Here is a 19,583-nt window from a genome sequence, read left to right on the forward strand (position 1 = left end):
ACAGAATCAATGTCACTCTTAGCTTCCATAGAAAAAGAGTTAAGTCATAGGTAGCTAATCTTCTGCTTATTACTTATGGACCAATCAACATCTTTCAAAAGAAGATAGCTGTTTTAAAGGATGGATTTTTAAGAAAGATTTTAATTGCTTAGATTATCTTTCAATGACATCCTAAAAGAGACAGAGACAGGTAAGTTTTCAGTTGCTGAATGAGATGGATATAATTCCAAATGAGCAGATAGGTGCCCTACTTATATCACATCAGTATTTTCAAAGTGTGTGTGTGTGTGTGTGTGTGTGTGTGTGTGTGTGTGTGTGTGTGTGTGTGTGTTTATATACATGAAACAGTTCCTATAATAATAATAATTCATCTCTACTAAGGATAAAAAGCAAAATGAAGCATCCTCCATTGGTGTGTTTTCTTTTTTTGTGTTTTTGTTTTTGTTTGTTTGTTTTGTTTGTTTTTTTTTGTTTTTGTTTTTGTTTTTTTGAGACAGGGTTTCTCTGTGTAGCTTTGGAGCCCTTCCTGGAAGTCACTCTGTAGCCCAGGCTGGCCTCAAACCTGGCCACATGCCTCTGACTCCCCAGTGCTGGGATTAAAGGTGTGTACCACCACTGCCTGGTCACGGGTGTGTTTTCAAGTGCATGTTCACTCTCACAACACACATAAATCATAAGAAACATGTACTTTCACTAAATTGTATTGTCTTAAAGGAAATTTTTCTAATAGAGTGTTAGATAGTATCTAAAGGTTAATTCAGAGTGAGATATTGGATGTTTGAATCTCAACAATTTCAACTTAATTTCACTAAAACAATTCACCTATCACTAGCCAGCTAACATCACCATTATCACTAACACTAAAATCAAAAATATTAAAAATGAAAAAATTGTTAAAAAAAACAGGAGATATAGAAAACTTTCCTGTCCTCTTGGAATATTTTCCTGAAATCATCTGTTGTTAGTACCTGTAAGCATGCTGTAGTTTTATTGGAAGCAAATGTTTTTATCATGCACGGTTGGGTCATCCCAAGCACGAAAATTTAAGTAAAATCAATAGATTCAATTTCCATGTTCTAGAGTAAATATACTGAAATGTTTCTTGTAATGGATTTTACTGGCAAGGACAAGCCTTTTTTTCTAGTAACAGATTTAATATTCTGTAATCATTAAGACACACTGAAGAGATGAAGAGGCCGAAAAGGAAAGGTCAGGAAACTCAGAGAGCAAAGATATGTGGCCTAGTAGGCTGGGGCGCTATGCAACCAACCAAGGGCCAAAAGCTCCTGACAATTCCATGTGTAATGCAGCCCACACACCAGAAGTTATCTGCAATGGGGTTTTAAACTTGTTCTTATCTTAGAGAGCACTTCTGATTTAATTGATAATCAACCACATCCAGAACAAAGAAGAGATGATTAAAGGGAAACATATTTCCCCTGAGCAGTAGTACCAGGAAAACAAATTCAAAACGACATGAGAACATATTTAAGTTTCAGCCTTGTAATCTAAATCTAATTTTAAAAAACAAATTCATATTGACCTCACAGGGAGAATTCATTAGGATGTTCTTTGCTAATTCAGGCATGTTGGACTTGAATTTTTCTCCTCTAAAGCTGTAGGCTCCATCTTAAGAAAGAGTGATCTGGTTTTGTTGTTGTTGTTGTTGCATTATTTCCTTGGTACTCACCAAAAGGGCAAGTCATTTTACCTACTCAGTGTTGAAAGTGCTCCATAATCAGGCTGACATAAAGCTTTAGGCACAGGAAAAGAAATTCCTGCATGTTAATGTTGTTAATCTCTCTCCCTCCCTCCTTCCCCGTCTTCATCCTCTAGTAGAAAGATATCTATTCAGTATATTACAAAGGGCAGCAGACTGGGAAGTGACAAGCAAACTGCCTGCAGCCTTAAGCAAATCTCCTTGCAATGTCATAAAACTGTAGCAATCTCCCAACTAAAGCCTAAAATTATTTTAGAAATAACATTACAAAAGTCAGACAGAATATGGAAAACTACTGAGCACAGAGATGGAATCACAAAATTTCTGCTCAAAGGAGAAAACAACATAAATTTGTATAGCAGTCTATTCTCACCTAAAATTCATCCATGCCTTACTTTATATGCTTCAGGTATGTATATTCCTTAGCCTATAATTTTCCCAAATCAAATCCCTAGGCTCACCTTGAAATGGAATATAATTTTAACTATTGTATTTGGTAGTTTTCTAGTAAACTGTTAGTGTTCATTTATTGAATTCATAAAAATGCATATGAGCATGAAAGACACAAATCTAGGTATTTGTAGAATTACTGAAAACTGGAAAATAATATTAGACTGGCAGTAGCTGGTAGATAGAAACTTCCTGCCCATTTTTCTTTATTTACTAAATAAGCATATTTTATTATTAAAAATTAAATATATTTACATACACCTTATAAAAATAAATGACGTAGTATTTGCTATAATTTGTTTTTATATACATGACTTATTTCCTTATTGCATATACAACAGAAAGAGTGGTAGACTTCCTGCTTGGTATCCATGGAGCACCTGATATGCCCTGTAGAAAGCCATTTCTCAATCTCATAAAAATGAGATCACTTCTGATAAATCTTATGCATATCCACCTGCATACTTTAATCATCTCTAGGTTACTTCAGATATCTAGAACTGTAAATACTTTCTAAATAGTGATTCTAATTGGTAAGTTAATAATGACAATAAAATATGTGCATTTTGAATTCAGATACAATTTTCTTCCGAATTTATTTTACCTGGCTGGTTGCGTATATAACTCTAAAACCCTTGAAAACAGATGGACAATTGGACCTGCATGAATGATTTATATAAGATAGTAGATATTTTTATTTATAAAGTGCTTATATTCTAATTATTTTTATAATGTTAGGTAAATGGTTATATCATGTATGGTAGTTTCCTAACACATAGATGTTAGGAAAGTGTTAAATTCAGTAAACCTCCACAATTGTTTTCTAAATTGAAGCTTTATTACATAATATATGTTAATGGATGATTTTTCAGGCTTCACTGTGTTGATGATATTGATACATTCAAAAACAAACTGCAAATATTTGAAATGATAATATAACTTTAAATTTGCCACATAATTATCACCAAAAGATACTAAATGTAAGGCACACAGGCATATATGTGCACTCTCTGCAAACAGGATAAAATTCCTATACCACCTGGAAATGAATGGAAAGGATCTTTCCTTAAGGTAAAAGGCTTAGCACTACCCAGTGGATATGGAAGTAAAGCTTTTCTGCCTAACTACAGTTTTGGGGTTCTTGGTGCTTGGTCACAGCTCACAGTCAGCTCAGAAATTCAAATTCATCAATGATCATGCAAAATACACGTATGTCTTTGAATATGTGACTATGTACCTGATAACACATATGGTATGCACTTGAGCACAATGTGGATGTCAGCTCAAGAGAAAAATGTACATGGAAACATAGGGAACAAGGTATGGAAATTTGTATTCTGAAAGCTAAGAATATTTTTTGGCATATACATTAATCTTAAAATTAATTTGTACTAAATTACAAAATAAAACTTTCCTTTTATACTAGTTAAAATGAATCAATTATTTAAGGGAATTATTTATGTTAAATTATTTAAGGAAAAGTGAAGATTTTATATAGACTATGTCTCTATGTGTAGGTATGAACACAAACCTGAGTTTTCAACTTTAACTTAAAAATCTCCAAATCAGAGACAGGAATAATTTTTAACACCAAATGTTATCCATTTAAGGCTTTATTTTCTTTATGTCTTATCTCCAATTTCCATTCATTTCCATACAGGAAATAAGGCAATCTTTTCTCTATTACTGGCATAAGTCAAGCAACACAAATAGACTAACAGTGATTTATACATTGCCAGAATATACCTTTATATATTTTTTTCAACACAGCAACAGCCTGACATGACCATTTTCTCCAGTGACTAGGCCTTCCCATATGCAGAGATTAAACTACTCAGAGAGCAATCAAGTCTCTTTAATACATTCAAATGATTCAGTACTGAGACTATACAAATCCAGACATAGAAATATATACATAGTATGTTGAACTAAGACTTCTCCCCATTCTCCTCCTGCTTTCCACTCAGCTGGACCAGCTACGACAAACCTCACTATGCTCAGATTATCTATATCACATCCAGAGCATGCTGAGAGATTAGAATATATTGACAAATTGCCTCCACTTCAGAATGTTGTGATGTTGTGCTCCACCAGCTATTCAAATTCATATGAATTGGATTCTGCCTTGCCTCTAGGAATTCACATTAGAATGATGTGTAAAGATTTTTTTAAAGTAGTACATAAAAAGCCTCTAATAAGTTCCCATAAAAGAAGTCTTATCTCAGATGACCAGCAACTGGTTGTCCAAAAAGACACAAGAATTTTGGGGACCTAGGTTCTCTGGCAAAACAGAGTTCTTCAGACTGTGGCTGTGAAGTACATTGCTCTACACCCACAACATATGTAACAGTCAAGTCCCTCCTCCCTGTACAGGCCACTGCAGTGTGTAATTTTTTCACTTGGCAAAACCTATACTGTCTACAATGCTAAATTGGTACAACCAATAGATTTTACATACGAAATAATTGTCAACAGCCCACTAAACTCACTGAAGTATAATAAGCAACAGAAACCCTGATCTCACGCATTATTTGTATGCTCACTTTGACTCCACGCACACAACGCCTCCTGAAATTCTAGTAGGGACAATGCAAATCACTACAATTTTTCCTTTAAAGAACTAAGATCTGTATTTCTGCATGGCAAATGCACAGTCAGAGGAATGCCATCATCTAACAAGTAAAATTCGGACGACAGAGAAGAAAGCTAGCAGATGAAGAAATTGCTCACCTGGAGGAAGCGGGTCAACAGACTGAAGTCTAGTAGTGATGGTGTGTAGGGTGAGGATAGCAAAGGAAAGCAAAGTCGGGAATGCTTGAAAAATAAAATATTTTTAGTTAACAAATAGAAAGACCAAGTGGGACAAAAAGGGCCAACTGAATCACGAATCCTTCCTTATCAATTTGATTTTTTAAATTAAATTCCAGAGAACAATCAATTCCAAAACGCTATGGTCACTGACAATTCCTGTTACATAAGATGAGCTTTTCCCATAAAAATTACTTTAAAGGAGATTTCCATTTAACTGAGGTGGAAACAGTACAGAGTAACTCTCAGACTCTCTGTCAGTAGAACCCTTATCAGTATGATGATACGTTCATGTATTCAGCTAAGTAGGCTTCTATCTGAATCGAAGATGTAAACCAGCAAATAACCAAAATTAAAGTCCAAAACTATTTTCTAACACCCACAGATCAAGGCTTGTTCAAATTTTCACTGCATTTTACTATTAGTTTCACCATATATGTTGTCTGAAGTCCAAACAATATATTATGCATAAATTAGCTTTTAGGGATCAATTAATATTTAAGAATGGATTTACTTTAGTAATGGTTATCTATTAATATATTATCTAGTGATATATATATATAAATATATTCTGAAATGTATAAAAATATTTATGTATACCTTCTAAGGTACATTTATATATTGCAATGTGTATCTCTTTCATCCAAATGTATATCCTAATACTATATAATACTTATTTTAAAATTGTATATGTTTAAATTTTGAGTGTAATTTTTAGTTAAATGTGAAAAGTATAACAATATAAATTTAGAAAGATACAACACATTTTTCCTTTTGATATTTTTGCTTTTCATTTTATGAGTCTCTGACTTAGGTATATCATGGGCATGTACAATTGGTCTACTTCCTAGAATAAAGAAAAAAGAAAGAACATTTCATTTTGCCTTTGTATTACTGAAATGTGCAATGAATATATGGAACCAATTGCTGCCTAAAAGTCCTGCCAGAAACAAACAAACAAACAAAAAACTAAAAATAAATGATTACTGGTGAGCAAAGGTAACTTCGCTTTTTTTTTTTTTTTTTTTTTTTTTTTTAAACAATCTCATTTTCTTAGCTTCACGACAAGTTCCACATCTTGTGCTCCCCCTCCCCTGGAATGAGAATATGCAGACTCGGAGGTAAAGTAGGTTGAGTAGTTATTAAGAGCTAAAACACTTTTTCCACTATTGCCCTACACATATTTTCCCATCTCTACCTCCTGCCAGCTTCCTTTTTAATTTGTGTATTTTTCTCCCACTCTTAAAGCACAACTCCAACAACAGATGGAACACCTGAAAAGGTCTGCCTCATGACATGTGTGAATGTAATATTCATCACAGAAAATGAAACACAGAATCTGCATAATACAAACTGTCTCAAGGTATCCCCATTACAGTGGCCACTTAAAAATTCTGAAAGAACATCATTTCTTATCACAAGCATAGAAAAAAAAATGTGTATGTCCAGTGGCATTCATTGATATTAATTGTTAGTAGACACAGTGTTATTTCTGCATATGACTCACTTTTCTTATTTTTTTAATCCTATCAACCAATAAATAAACCTGCTTTTCTAACTAATGGCTCACCAGTCAATATCTAATGTATTTAAGATATAGCCAAACTACTGTATAGTTTTACAATAATATGGGTAGAGCCATCTAAAAGACAGACCAACTTTAATCAGGAAAATTCAGTAAGTTTATGGCTGTACAGTGAGTAGAAACTAAGACCTCAAAATTTATTTCCATCTAGTACTAGCACATAGGAACTTATTTATAAATAGGGTCTTTGAGCATGAATTCCCTAAGATGAAGTCATACTGGATTACAGTAGGACTAATACAAAGATTGTTGTATGAAGACAAAGCAGAGACATAAAGATAGGCAGGGAGATCTCAGTGGGACCGTGGTGGTAGCCATTAGAAGTGGGTTTGGCATTACTGATAACCACCAGAAGCTAGGAAAAAACAAGGAAGACTACCTGCAAGAACATGGCTCAACTAGATTCTTAATTTTGTATGTGTAGTCTCTGTACCTGTGAGATCTTAACAACTGTTGTTTAAAGCTACACAGTCTCCAGTAACTTACTACAGAAACCCTTGCAAACTAACACTGCCTATTCAAAAAGAAGCATCAAGTCATTAAATAAACAAAGAGTAAAAATTATCTATGGAGAAGGGGATGGGACAATTAGGTACAAATGAAAAAATATCCACTTCCAAGTTAAAACACGACAAGCTAAAAGTAAGTTGTTTTTGTTGTTGATGATGTTGTTTTCGATGCAATGAGTCCTAAATCCTTTGGCCGAAGAATTAAGAATACATGCTGCTGAAAATTGGTACCCCTGAATACAAAACTTGACAGAGCATCCAGAGAATTAACGTTTTTTTTCTTTTTTTTTTTCCCTGAAATCTAAAAACTCCTTGAATTACAGATAACCGTAATCTTAAACTTATGATCAATTGACTTAGGATTCTTTGACCTTATGAGAATGGAAAAACTAGCATGAATACAGTAGAAAATAATTTTTATATATTTTCATTGTATTTCAGATAACAATGCAGGGTCTGATGCTCTCATTAGGACTCTCAGCTCCCTGTCAGCCAGCTGATAATAGGGGAAATCCTTGGTAACAGGTAACACAATGCTGCTTAGCATGGATGCACTGTTGGTCAGGTGAATTAAGTTATTGTTCACAGCTATTGTTTGTGGTGGTATTATGTTACCCAAAATATTGTGTACTCTAATAAACTTATCTGGGGTCAGAGAACAGAAAAGCCACTAGATACTTAGAATAGGCAGTGGTAGCACACGCCTTTAATCCTAGCATTGCAGAGGCAGAAATCTATGTGTTCAAGGATACAGCCAAGCATGGTGACTCACACCTTTAATCCCAGAAAGTGGTGGTAGAAAGCAGAAAGGTATATAAGGTGTGAGGACCAGAAACTAGAAGCATTTGGCCTGGTTAAGCATTTGGCCTGGTTAGGCATTTGGCTGGTTAAGCCTTCAGGCTTTGGAGCTGAGATTAATTCTGGATGAGGACTCAGAGGCATCTAGTCTGAGGAAACAGGATCAGCTGAGGATCCATTGAGGCGAGGTAGCTGTGGCTTGTTTTGGTTTTCTGATCTTCCAGCTTCACCCCAATACCTGGCTATAAGTTTGATTTTATTAATAAGACCTTCTAAGATTCTTGCTACAATTGTTGATTTCAGGATAGACTGAGGAGGTGCAACCCTAGCAAAAGGCAAGGAGGTAATGTAGAATTCTTTCTCCAAATATCTACAATCAGCTGCTTTTGCTGTTTTGTAAAATGGCTGAGACATTTCTTTTCATCTGCTGTTGGGTTTGAATTTTATGGACATTACAGCACATTGATAGTTCCACAAGAAGTGGCGAGTTTGCTTAAGATGTTTTCTTGTCCTTTATTATTAAACAAAATTTGTAACTGAAGGCATTTCCTCATCTATGTGTATTTTTATTATCAATAACAACAGCAACAACAGTGGAGTACTTATCTTCTGCGGATTTCTACAGTATATTTTTGTACTAGTCTTTCTATCCCTCACCTCCTCCCAGAGTCTGCCCTCCTACCCACCCAACTTTATGATCTTGTTATCTCTTAAAAAAGAAAAAAAAAAAAAGGACAAAAGCCACTAAACAATCGTGGAGTCTATTTTGTATACTACTCCTAGCCTATAGTGTGTGTGTATATATATATAGTGTGTATATACACACATATATAGTGTGTATATATATAGTGTCACTCAATGGACCAAGGTGATTTTCCCTCTCAAAGCAGCTATGAAATGCAAATACCTCTTTGGCTAGGTATACTTCTTTGTGCCATCTTCTCCTTTTCCATGCTGGGGTTTTGTCTGGCATGAGGTCTTGTGAGCTCTGTCACAGTCTCAATAAGTTCTTATGTGGGTCTGCGTTTTTGTTTTTTTTTTTATGGAAAATGCTGTTTCCTTAAAATGATCTAATAATACTGGATAAGCTAATTTATTACCTAGACTATTTCTTTTTGAGTCTATTTCTAAATATATTACTATAGATTTTTCTCAAGTATACTGTACTTGAATAGATGCTGTGGAAAGGAAGATGAGATGCCAAGAATGAAAGTTTTTAAATAAAACAGTATTACATGAGAGCCAGAGATGGATTTGTAAGGATGGTGATGCTGAATGTGGGGAGGGGGGAGATAAGAAAGGATGTGGATGGCTGCAACCAGAAAACATTACATATACATATGAGATTGTCAAGGAACACATTTAAAGTTTAAAATTTAGTAAATTTTTTCCAGTCTGTTGTGAACTAGATTAAATCATATTATTTTATAAGTAATTTAGTGTTAATCTGCCCTAGTAAGTGCAAAAACAGAGTGAGAATCATCAGTCTAATAAGTTATATAGTTATATATTACTCATCAAAGTCATTTGAACCAATGGTGTTTTTTTTTTTTTTTTTTTTTTTTTTTTTTTTTTTTTTTTTTTTTTGGTGTTTTCGAGACAGGGTTTCTCTGCGTAGCTTTGTGCCTTTCCTGGAGCTCACTTGGTAGCCCAGGCTGGCCTCGAACTCACAGAGATCCGCCTGGCTCTGCCTCCCGAGTGCTGGGATTAAAGCGTGCACCACCACTGCCCGGCCCAATGGTGTTTTAAATGTAACAACTGTTTTTAACTGCTTATTTTATTCATTTATTATTTTAAGTGTATGTGTATGTGCTTAGGTAAGTTTGTGTGCACTACTGGGATACAGAAGCCTGCAGAGGCCAGAATAGGATATCCCTGAAACTTCTGATATTGTAGTTACAGTCAGTTCTGAGGCACCATTTGGTTGCTGGGAACTGAACCCTGCTCCTCTGCAAGAACAGTAAGCTCTATTAACTGCTGATCAATTTCTAGTGTCCCAACAATAGTATTTAATACATGGATGCAATAAAATGTGACTTTCTGTTTAGTGATACTGCTCACAGCAGAAAGTTTCTACCATGTGATACCAGTTTCCTTATGTAACAACTCAAAACCATTTTATTATAGTATAGTAAGTTACCACTTCAACTTCATTTCAAATAATGTTTTCTGAGGAATCAGTTCACTTCTTTGTTTCAGTAGTTTGTTAATATGGATTGAGTCACTGGAGCCAGGTTTTACATTAGAGAGTAGCGATTAATACTATTATTAATATTTGTCTGTTAGTCACTGTAATGACCCAGAAATATAATAGAAAGTCAGATTAAAAAATCATTTTGCGCCGGGCGGTGGTGGCTCACGCCTTTAATCCCAGCACTCGGAAGGCAGAGCCAGGCGGATCTCTGTGAGTTCGAGGCCAGCCTGGGCTACCAAGTGAGCTCCAGGAAAGGCGCAAAGCTACACAGAGAAACCCTGTCTTGGAAAACCAAAAAAAAAAAAAAAAAATCATTTTGCATTATAGTAACCATAATCAAAGGGAAAATGTTTGATAAGTTTTTGATTTTCTACAGAATTTTTCTTGCCCACTAGGCTGCTTTAGTGATCAGATTTCATTGTTTTCTACAAAATCAGGAAGACATAAAAGCCATGCAATGATTATTATTGACAATGGCTACAAAAATAGGAAGAATGACTGAAGTCCTTTCACTTTTATGTCAAAACAAAATGTTATATTGGTAAGTTCACACTGTGTTTTCATAAAATTTCAGAGACTAGGAATGTATATAACTAAATTCTCATTTATTTAGTCTTGAAGTCAGAGAACAGGTATCTATGGGTATAAATATATCCAACAAGGTCAGAAACAAATCTTGTCTGAAGTTCTCTATGTGAATTTCTTTAACTGTACAACAATAGCAATAGCTATAAATGGAAAAGAGATACAACAGCATTCATAAGACAGAAAGCAAACAGTGCTTAACTATATAGTCAAGCATATAGATTTTTATAGGTATTCCAGAATTACAGAAAAATTGTTTTCTTATTCACTTTGTAGATTGTTCATTATTTCACTTTTTGTAATTTAAATGTATCTTATTACATAATAAAAAATATTTTACTATGTAAAATGTGAATTTTAAATAAGCTTATAGATTAGTTAACAAAAGCATGGTAAAGCATGTTGGTGCATGCCTTTAATTCCAGCACTAAGAGGCAGAGGCAATGGGATCTTTGTGAGTTTAAGGGCAGCCTGGTCTACAAAATGAGTTCCTAGACATACAGGGTATGTTACACAGAGAAACCCTGTCTCAAAAAAACAAAAGCACAAACAAATAAACAAAACAATTTTTTTAAAAACATGATAAATTCAGGCAGTAGTTAAATTACAATACTAAAAATCCCAAGATAATTAAGTCCTAACAACAGAGAAGAATAAAATACAATAGAAGATCAGGTTGAAAACTATTAGACTCTCACTTCTCAGACATGCATGTGACTCTCTGAAGGTGTGTGAAACACTTTTATCAATTCTAAAATTCATTTCTTTCCCCCTTCTTATTTCTCTACTTAACACTCTTTATCTGTACCCCAAACTTAATTTTATTTCTTTCACAATTAGCATCCATCATCTGGGTTTTATTAGCCTGACCTTAGAACTTTTGTATCCACCTAAACCAAAGGCATTATCCTTCATTAAAACCTTATTTTCAGTCAACCAACACATAGTTACTATAATGCTGGGCTTAAAAGCACACTGATTAAATTATACTTTAAATATCAAAGAATTAATCCACCTTTCTTGAACTTTCAGAATAACTTCTTGGCCAATAAATATGTGTCTTTCAGAGGTGCAAGCATTTCAAGAGTGGGTTGACTCTTCTGTTTATGAAACTGTGGTAAAAGTAACTAGCGATAGAATAATGGAGACAAGGCAGAACACACATATATCTATGCACATGTTCCCATACATCTGTAGGGAAAGAGGCAAAAGGGCCAGTATCATGTGAAACCTGTAATATCTCTTCCTGAGCCATTTCCAGTAGACTTGCCTTCTTCCCACATTGTAAACTGGCTGCCAGTACCAAGTGTTTGAGATTTGAAATGGACACATAGAGCAAAAGAACACCGTTTTATGAGTTCATGTGCCTCATTTGTATTTAATGCAGATGTGTCACTTACATTTGGTACAAATGAGTCTTTATATTTGGTTTGTGTAAGTTATTTAAATTTGAAGCAGATGGGTCATTTATATTTAGTACACATGGATCATTTATATATCTGGTCCATGGTCATGCACATTCAATGCAAATGGGGCATTCATATTTGGACTACATAGGGCTTTCTATTTTGTGTACGTGTGTCACCTGAATGTCAAAGATACACATGCAAGTACATTTAATGCCATTGACTTCCCGCAGTATGTAAAGGGAACTCTTGAGACCTTAGCCACCTTCTGTGTTTCAGCTCAAATCTTCAACCCTGGGACTTAGATTTTAAAGATTCTGAATAAATAAAATTTAGCAGTAGCATTAGAGTAGGCAAGTTGAATTTAACTAGGTTCAAAATTTTACTTGATGGAATATGTACTTGATGGAATCCCTAAAGCTTTCATTTTCTTATCTATAAAATGGGGAATTCATTTTCATTTGCTTGTTTTGAAGAAAAAGTGTACCCATCTATGCAAAGCCCTTAGGTCAGAATTTAGTAAAATCTAGTATTAAGTTACCATGCTACAGCAAGTTTGGCATGTCAATGCAAGTGCAGTGTAATTCAGACAAACTCTAGCTGACTGTAGGGCATTTGTGATGTCATTTGTTTTGAGACTTTTGCATTAGTTTTTAATTGTTTTAAAATGCTTAGTATTATACTGCTCATTTAATGTAAGCATACAATGTTCAATACATATAGTTTTTGGGTGGTGGTTCATTTATATCTAAAGGAAATGGGAACATATATGTGACATTCATTATCTCTGTTTCATATCTGTAATGAATGGACTTGGATATGGAATGTCATTGATAATCTGTCACCATGATTTTCTATTTTCTTTCTTAAATTTTATATGTATGAATGGTCACCTGTATGTATGGTTGTACACCATGTAGGTGCCTGGTGTATTTGGAATCCCGAAAAGGTCAAAAATTTCCAAAAAGAAATGAAGTTACAGGTGGTTGTGAGCCACCACATAGGTGCTAGGAATTGAGCTGGGTCCTCGTCAAGAGCAACAAATTCTTTTAACAATTGAGTCATCTCTCCAGTCCTCCTGACTTTCTTGCAGGAGACTGTTTACAGAGATACATTGCTTGCACATTTTCTTTTGCAAAATTAATAAAAGAAAGAATGAATCGATTTATCTTAATTGTCAAAATTTTTGAAGGAAAGCAAATCTGAAAAATACAGTGAGGGGAAAAATATTAAAAAAGGCCACCCAAACTTTAGAAGTAAGTATGTCAATTTCTACTACAAGATGATTATTCTACTCTCCCTCCATAATACATGGAACAGAAAATAAGGAGAAAAACAGAATCATACTATGAAAGTGAAATTTGGTAATGTATAAAAGATGATAATACATGTTGTCTTTCTAACAACTTTTTTCAGTAGGCTATATTTGGATTTAAAAAATATATTCCACCAGACATCAGTTCTGAAGGAGAATAATGAAGGTGTATTTTGCCTTAACTTAATACTCACCATCTACATCTCATTTATTAAAACTAAATAAAATGGGAAATCAAAAAAGGACAACTTATCTACTTTTTCATTGAACTTTTTGGATCAACTCCTATCTTCAGAACTGTTTTCACTGAGATGTTCTAGTCTACCTACTTCAAGTTTCCATGAACACAACGGATTTCCCATACAAAGAGTGATATCTGAAGTCATGGATTTATTTTATATATTTTTCCACACACACCTGGCTAGTATTGACATAACTCCAAACAAAATAGAGGAAATATTAATTTCTACAATCTAGCTTTTCCAGTCTCTTAAAGCACATATAGATATCTAAGGCCCTTCCCTTGAAGCTTCTGTTTATTTGAATCTCAAGTGGAATATGAGATTGCTTGTGGTTTATCAAGGAGGGGCGACTTTTATGTCATATAATAGAATGTCCATTTTTCAGATAAAGATATTGAAGTTCAGGTGAGTTCATGGCAAAACAAAACTCATTCTCCTGAAGCTTATCTTCCCTGGCCACCACAACAAAATGTTCCCTATTGTTTCACTTGGATGCCGTCATCTAGAACAAGTTGAGTACATAAGGTTTTGTCTAACCAGTAACATTTCAGAAGTTAGGGATTACTATTGAAAGGCATGCCTAGATAAAAGGAACAGAACTTTTCTATGGGGACTGTAATACATGGTGACTCGTAAAATATGATAAGGCAAAAAAAGATAAAGTTTATTAACAACCTTGATATGCAAATGTCATCTAGAAAACAAGTTGCATTTGAGAATAAGAATCTTAATATTATGGACAACAAAGTGAAATATTAACTTCTTAAAATTGAAAACAATTACAAGTGCATTTACTAATATTTTCATCATAGTACATAGAAAACATAGGAAAGAAAACCTTTATTGATTTTATGGGTAACAAAGACAACCCACATAAATAAAATCAATGAAATGGTAGAAAGAACAATATAAAATATTAGGCTAATCCTATATGTTAAGATAAATTGAAAAATTATAAAATGTAGCAATAAAACCATGACTTAAAGAATCTAATCAATAGATAAGAACCTAAAGCCCAGTACATATTAAAATTGAGAAAAAGGCATTAGAATCAGAATGAAAACATTAACTATGCAAGGAGACTGAAATTAAACACTTGAAATGAAAAAGAAAATACAATGTGCAAATGGAGAAAGAATTTCTATGGCACGCACTGAATAATTAGAGAAAGACAAATCAATATCAAAATTACAGAAAGAGCTGAGAGAATAGGCTCTTAAAGGCAAGAAATTATTATATTCTTCCATCTCCCCCACCCCTAATTTAGATAAGAGAAAATAGAGGTATAGATTGCTTTATATGCACAAACTTTAAAAACACAAATCAATGGAACATAATGGAAGTTTATATAAACTTCCAAATGTCTCTTTGACACAACATCAATGCCTTCAAGAGAATGCACACACATAACAGTAACAGAGACGGAAGTCATTCAGATTTACCACAGCTAGTAATTATCTAGGACACCAAAGATCCTAGCAACAGCTAATCTAATAATTCTGCCATTATCTCTAATACTTCAGATCTTTGCCTGGAGCTAAACAGTTGTCAGGATGGAGCTCTGTTTACATGTAACTGAATATAATTTGGGGGGAGAGATGTCAAGGCTAGTATAATTAGCTATTTTTTTCTTTTAACTTTATACCTGTAGTAGTTCACTGATGTGTTATTCTGATGGTCTATGGGACACTAAAGTTCTTTTTCTTTTTTCCTCGTGAATACTTGTGCCTGCTCATTTGAATTTTAAGCTCCAAAAGCCTGCTTTATCTATGTATGTAACACCATTCCTTATTTTCATATCTCTGTGGCTTTAATAAAGCCACCTCAGAGTGGGAGAGAGCATGTAGGGGCATTCTGAGTGCATTTATGTGTAATAGGTAAATTCACTTTACTATATGGGAATCGAAATACGTAATTGAAATTTCGATAACCATAATGTGCTTTTTTGTGTGTTTTTCAGTAACAAAAACACAGGAAGCTGTCAAAAGTTCATAATATCGGTTTTCCAGGAAGATGAAAGAAAAGCAATGTGAATCTGTAAACTTCTGAGGACAAGTGCCTCAACTCTGATTTTCCTTAAGCTGAAAATGCTATGATAGACTGCTTGGCATCACTTTCCCCATATGGTCAAGAGGACAATTTTATCCCCAGAATATTTTCCAGGAATGATATTTAAAATCAGAATAAATCTTCAGTTAATAAAAAACAATTTACATACACTAGTTCCTTCTAAACAGCCTCTTCATAGGCATGTGTGTGTATGTGTATGTGTGTGTGTGTGTGTGTGTGTGTGTGTGTGTGTGTGTGTGTGTGTGTACATGTGTGTGTGTCCACAGGCAGCCAATTCAGTCAGTGCAGAATGTTTTCATTTAGGACAATATAAAGTTTGACAAATTTAGAAGAAAATATACTAGATAAAATATCTTTGCCCAATATCACACCCAAACATTCTACTACTTTGTCACTGCTCCAAAGGCATCTGTACCCCACCAGGTGGCATGGTCTCCTGCAGTAGCCACTGAAGAACAGCTAGGATGCTGAAATAAGTCTTAACATATTTGAAAAAAAAAATAATGAAAACAAGAATGAGAATTCTGGCCTATTTGACAACAGAGTCAATTTAGATTTATGTAACATACTGTCACCAGAATAGGTGTTCATGTTCTGTGGATTCTTTTGACCCTATTCCAACTTTCTTTATAACCCTCAACATAGTCATTTTTGCTTGGAGCTGCAAAGATGTTAAAGCGTTGTACTGCATGTTAATATTTGTACCCCACAATTTTTTTCAAGAATAACTGACTTTGTATAAAGGCAATCATATTCTTACTCATATATTCTACATAAATGATGTAAATAGATCCATTCTTATCCAGGGGGTATGACCTAGAAACAGGGCATTATAGTTAACTCTTGGTAGAAACATGACAATAAGGTTGAACTAGCAGAAAGTGTGTCTGGAGAACTAGCTATTCACACTGTATACTTAATCAGTTAACCTCTTAATATTTAGCATATTTTGCTTTTTTTGTGCAAAATTAACACATTGTTTTATATGTGCATTATGCCATCAGATGTAAAACGTATTAACATAACTCTTAAATAACAGCATATATCAGTGAGAAGAAAAACTCCTTTTAAGTTACTAGCATAAAGCAATCATGTGGAAATTTTCATTTCAACCTCTCTTACATTGTTAACTGTATAAAAATCATTAATTTTATCAGTAAGTAGAGGATATCCCCTATAATCATGGACAAGAAATAGTTGAAACTTAGCCTGAATTCATGAGCTCTTCCCTCATTGGGCAGTGCAAAATTCAGTGAAGAAAGAAGCATAAAAAATGTAAGCAGGTATAGCAATGTATAGATTGTCTCTATGCATTTGCATTAGGAAAAACAAATGACCACATCTGAAGCAATTGTTTCCCAATTTTCTCAAGCCTACTTAAAAATCCAAAATAACTCAAAACAAACCAAGTGGGCAACTATCAGTTTGCTGAGTGCCAATGAAGTAGCTGTGGGAAGAACAGGAGTCCACATTCTTGCTGCTAGTGTTCATGTTGGACTCTCTCCTTTTAACAGACAAATACTTCAGGAGCTTCCCCACCATTTAGAGAGAAGGGAAATGACTTTGCTATTCATTGTGATTTTTCAATGCATAATTATTTTATCATTTCTATTGTCAATTCCAAGATGTGTAAAATCATGAGTTTTGCTCAAAAAAAGAAAATCATTAACATCTTTATCTGGTGTTAATGATAAAAATATGCTTCATTAACTGTTAACACTATCATATATATATATATATATATATTAACACTGTTATATAATATATATATATGTTTCTAAGATATAGCTTCAGAGAGTCTGTAAAATATTAATTAAAAGACATTTAAAATTACTATAGTTATTTTCTTTAAACTGATGTTTGCAAAATGTATAAACCTGTATTTCCATCAAAAATAACTACCATTGTCTGTTTTAAAAAATCCTTTCTTTTGTATGTTTCTGTATTCAATCATTTTCTTCAAATGTCATATCTAAAATATGGTATCATTTATATGGAATTTTAAGTTCTTTGAACACATAAAAGCAGCATAATTTGACTACCTAAAAATAAATATTTACAAATGTTTTTTTTTCTTTCTGTTTTTGACAACCAAGATGGCTTGTATTTCTATTTGTTGTATATTGGCTATTGTCTAAATATTATCTATTGAAAGTTAAAAGTAACTGATTGGAAAGACAAGGTAGTAGTTATGGACAAAACACAAATTATCAGCTTGTATTCCTTCTTACCAGCAACAACTTTCATATCAGCATCAACTTAGCAGTTACAGAGTTTACCCATTGCTTTCCTGTAGGAATACACTCGAACTTCATCTTGAGGGAGGAGGACATTGGTAGGCCTGGATTTCAAAAAAGATCCTAAGTCTAAATAGGTAAAGGACCTTGCTATGCTTCAACATTGTAGTTTTAATGAGAATTTGGCTTTTCTGCTCCATTATCTATTGTTCTATTAAAAAGGAAAGTGCAACAGAGTCTGGGTTACATAGAATGCCCAGTGACTATGATGGCTTTTCTAGCAGGGTGCTAGGCTCTGTTACAGTAGATTTTATCTGGGAGGAAACACCCAATATGTAACGGAAGTGAGAGGAGTCAGACACGTGGGAAACATTGGGTTGTTTACGTTCCAGGGTCCACGGTTCTAAAATTCACCACAACGTCCTAACTCAAAACAAGTTAATTCAAAAAAGCTTTACTTCTTGAGGAAAAGATTGATTATCGCTAGACAATAAAATTTGATTCCCTCTTAAGTAACTAAAGTACTTTTTAAAAATTTCTAATGAACACTCAGGTTACCTTTAGAAAAAAATTCCTTCTTCCTTTTCTCCCCCTGCTCTCTCCTGCTAATTCCTACACTCTCTCCTTGTGTTCTGTTTTCTTCCATGCACTTAATAGTTAGTCTCACTTTTACCCTGGATGGATTTCTATGGAATCCTGGTTTGGGTAGCACGTCAAAGCCAATGAGTTCAGCTCAAAATGCTACATGAGAGGTGACAATTTACATACTACACATGACATGGTCTTTCCTTTTTGACAATTATTCATGCAGTTTATCAATCTACCTGATATCACCAGTTGATAGCATGTTCTCCATAACAGGAAGGAGGTAACCAGACTTCTCTTCTCCATAATTTTGATTTTTAAATTATTTACAAAGAGAAATGTCATTCACTCCTTTTCTTTTCCAGGAAGTGGAAGACTCCAAATAATTCAGTCCTTGGATGACTGAAGCCTTCGCTTACTATAACAGAAGAGAGTCTAGCTAAAAAGTCAAACTGCAGCAGTGACGAGGTTGGTAAAATAGAAAACATTACAATCTATGTAGCACAAAAGCTCAATATCTTCCAACTCCTCGCCAGGGAATTATAAAAACATTCTGACCCAGCTTCGCTGGCACACAGGTGTTGCTACAGGATTCAGACCTTTGATTAATAAACTCCAGAAGGACACATCTGTACACCAGGCAGTGGCCTACATAGGACTTCTCTGAGGACTGGGGAAAAAATAGACCATCAAAATGGAACAGTCACGTTATGGCATACCATAGCTGTTTTTATAGTTTGCATGAAAATAGAAAAAGGTTAAACTTTAAAAAAAAATCAAATGATGGCTTCATGAGAAAAGATTTTACTTACAGAGAATGTGATATTTATATATGTGTATATATATATGTGTGTGTGCATACAATTTACATATGTATATATAACTTACCATTGTAGTCTGTATTTTGAAGACTGAGAAGAATGTTGAATGAATTTACTCTGATTATATTTTGAAAACTCACATTAACCTTAACTTCCAATTTTTCTTATATTATCTGGACATTTAACTTATAGAAGAAACTTCTATGTAAAATAAGTGGCAGAAAGTGTGTATTATCAAAAGATTTCTGCATATTCAAT

At 34.0% G+C, this 19,583-nt stretch overlaps 1 protein-coding gene across 4 annotated transcripts in view; it reads right to left on the reverse strand.

Annotated features, from left to right (window-relative positions):
- Pcdh17 (protocadherin 17) overlaps nt 1-19,583 on the reverse strand; it is a 93,811-nt gene that overhangs the window by 14,527 nt on the left and 59,701 nt on the right. For 3 of the 4 annotated variants that reach the window (XR_005092146.1, XM_028878915.2, XM_028878907.2), the window contains exon 4: nt 4,901-4,984. The exons of the other annotated variant lie outside the window; for it this stretch is intronic. Coding sequence is in view for 2 of the 3 variants with exons in the window: in XM_028878915.2 (XP_028734748.1) it covers nt 4,901-4,984 (84 nt within the window). In the remaining variant the exon portion in view is untranslated. The remainder of the gene's footprint in view (nt 1-4,900; nt 4,985-19,583) is intronic. 4 annotated transcript variants of the gene reach the window in all.

The sequence above is a fragment of the Peromyscus leucopus genome, chromosome 9 (assembly GCF_004664715.2).
Source record: "Peromyscus leucopus breed LL Stock chromosome 9, UCI_PerLeu_2.1, whole genome shotgun sequence".
NCBI lineage: Eukaryota > Metazoa > Chordata > Mammalia > Rodentia > Cricetidae > Peromyscus > Peromyscus leucopus.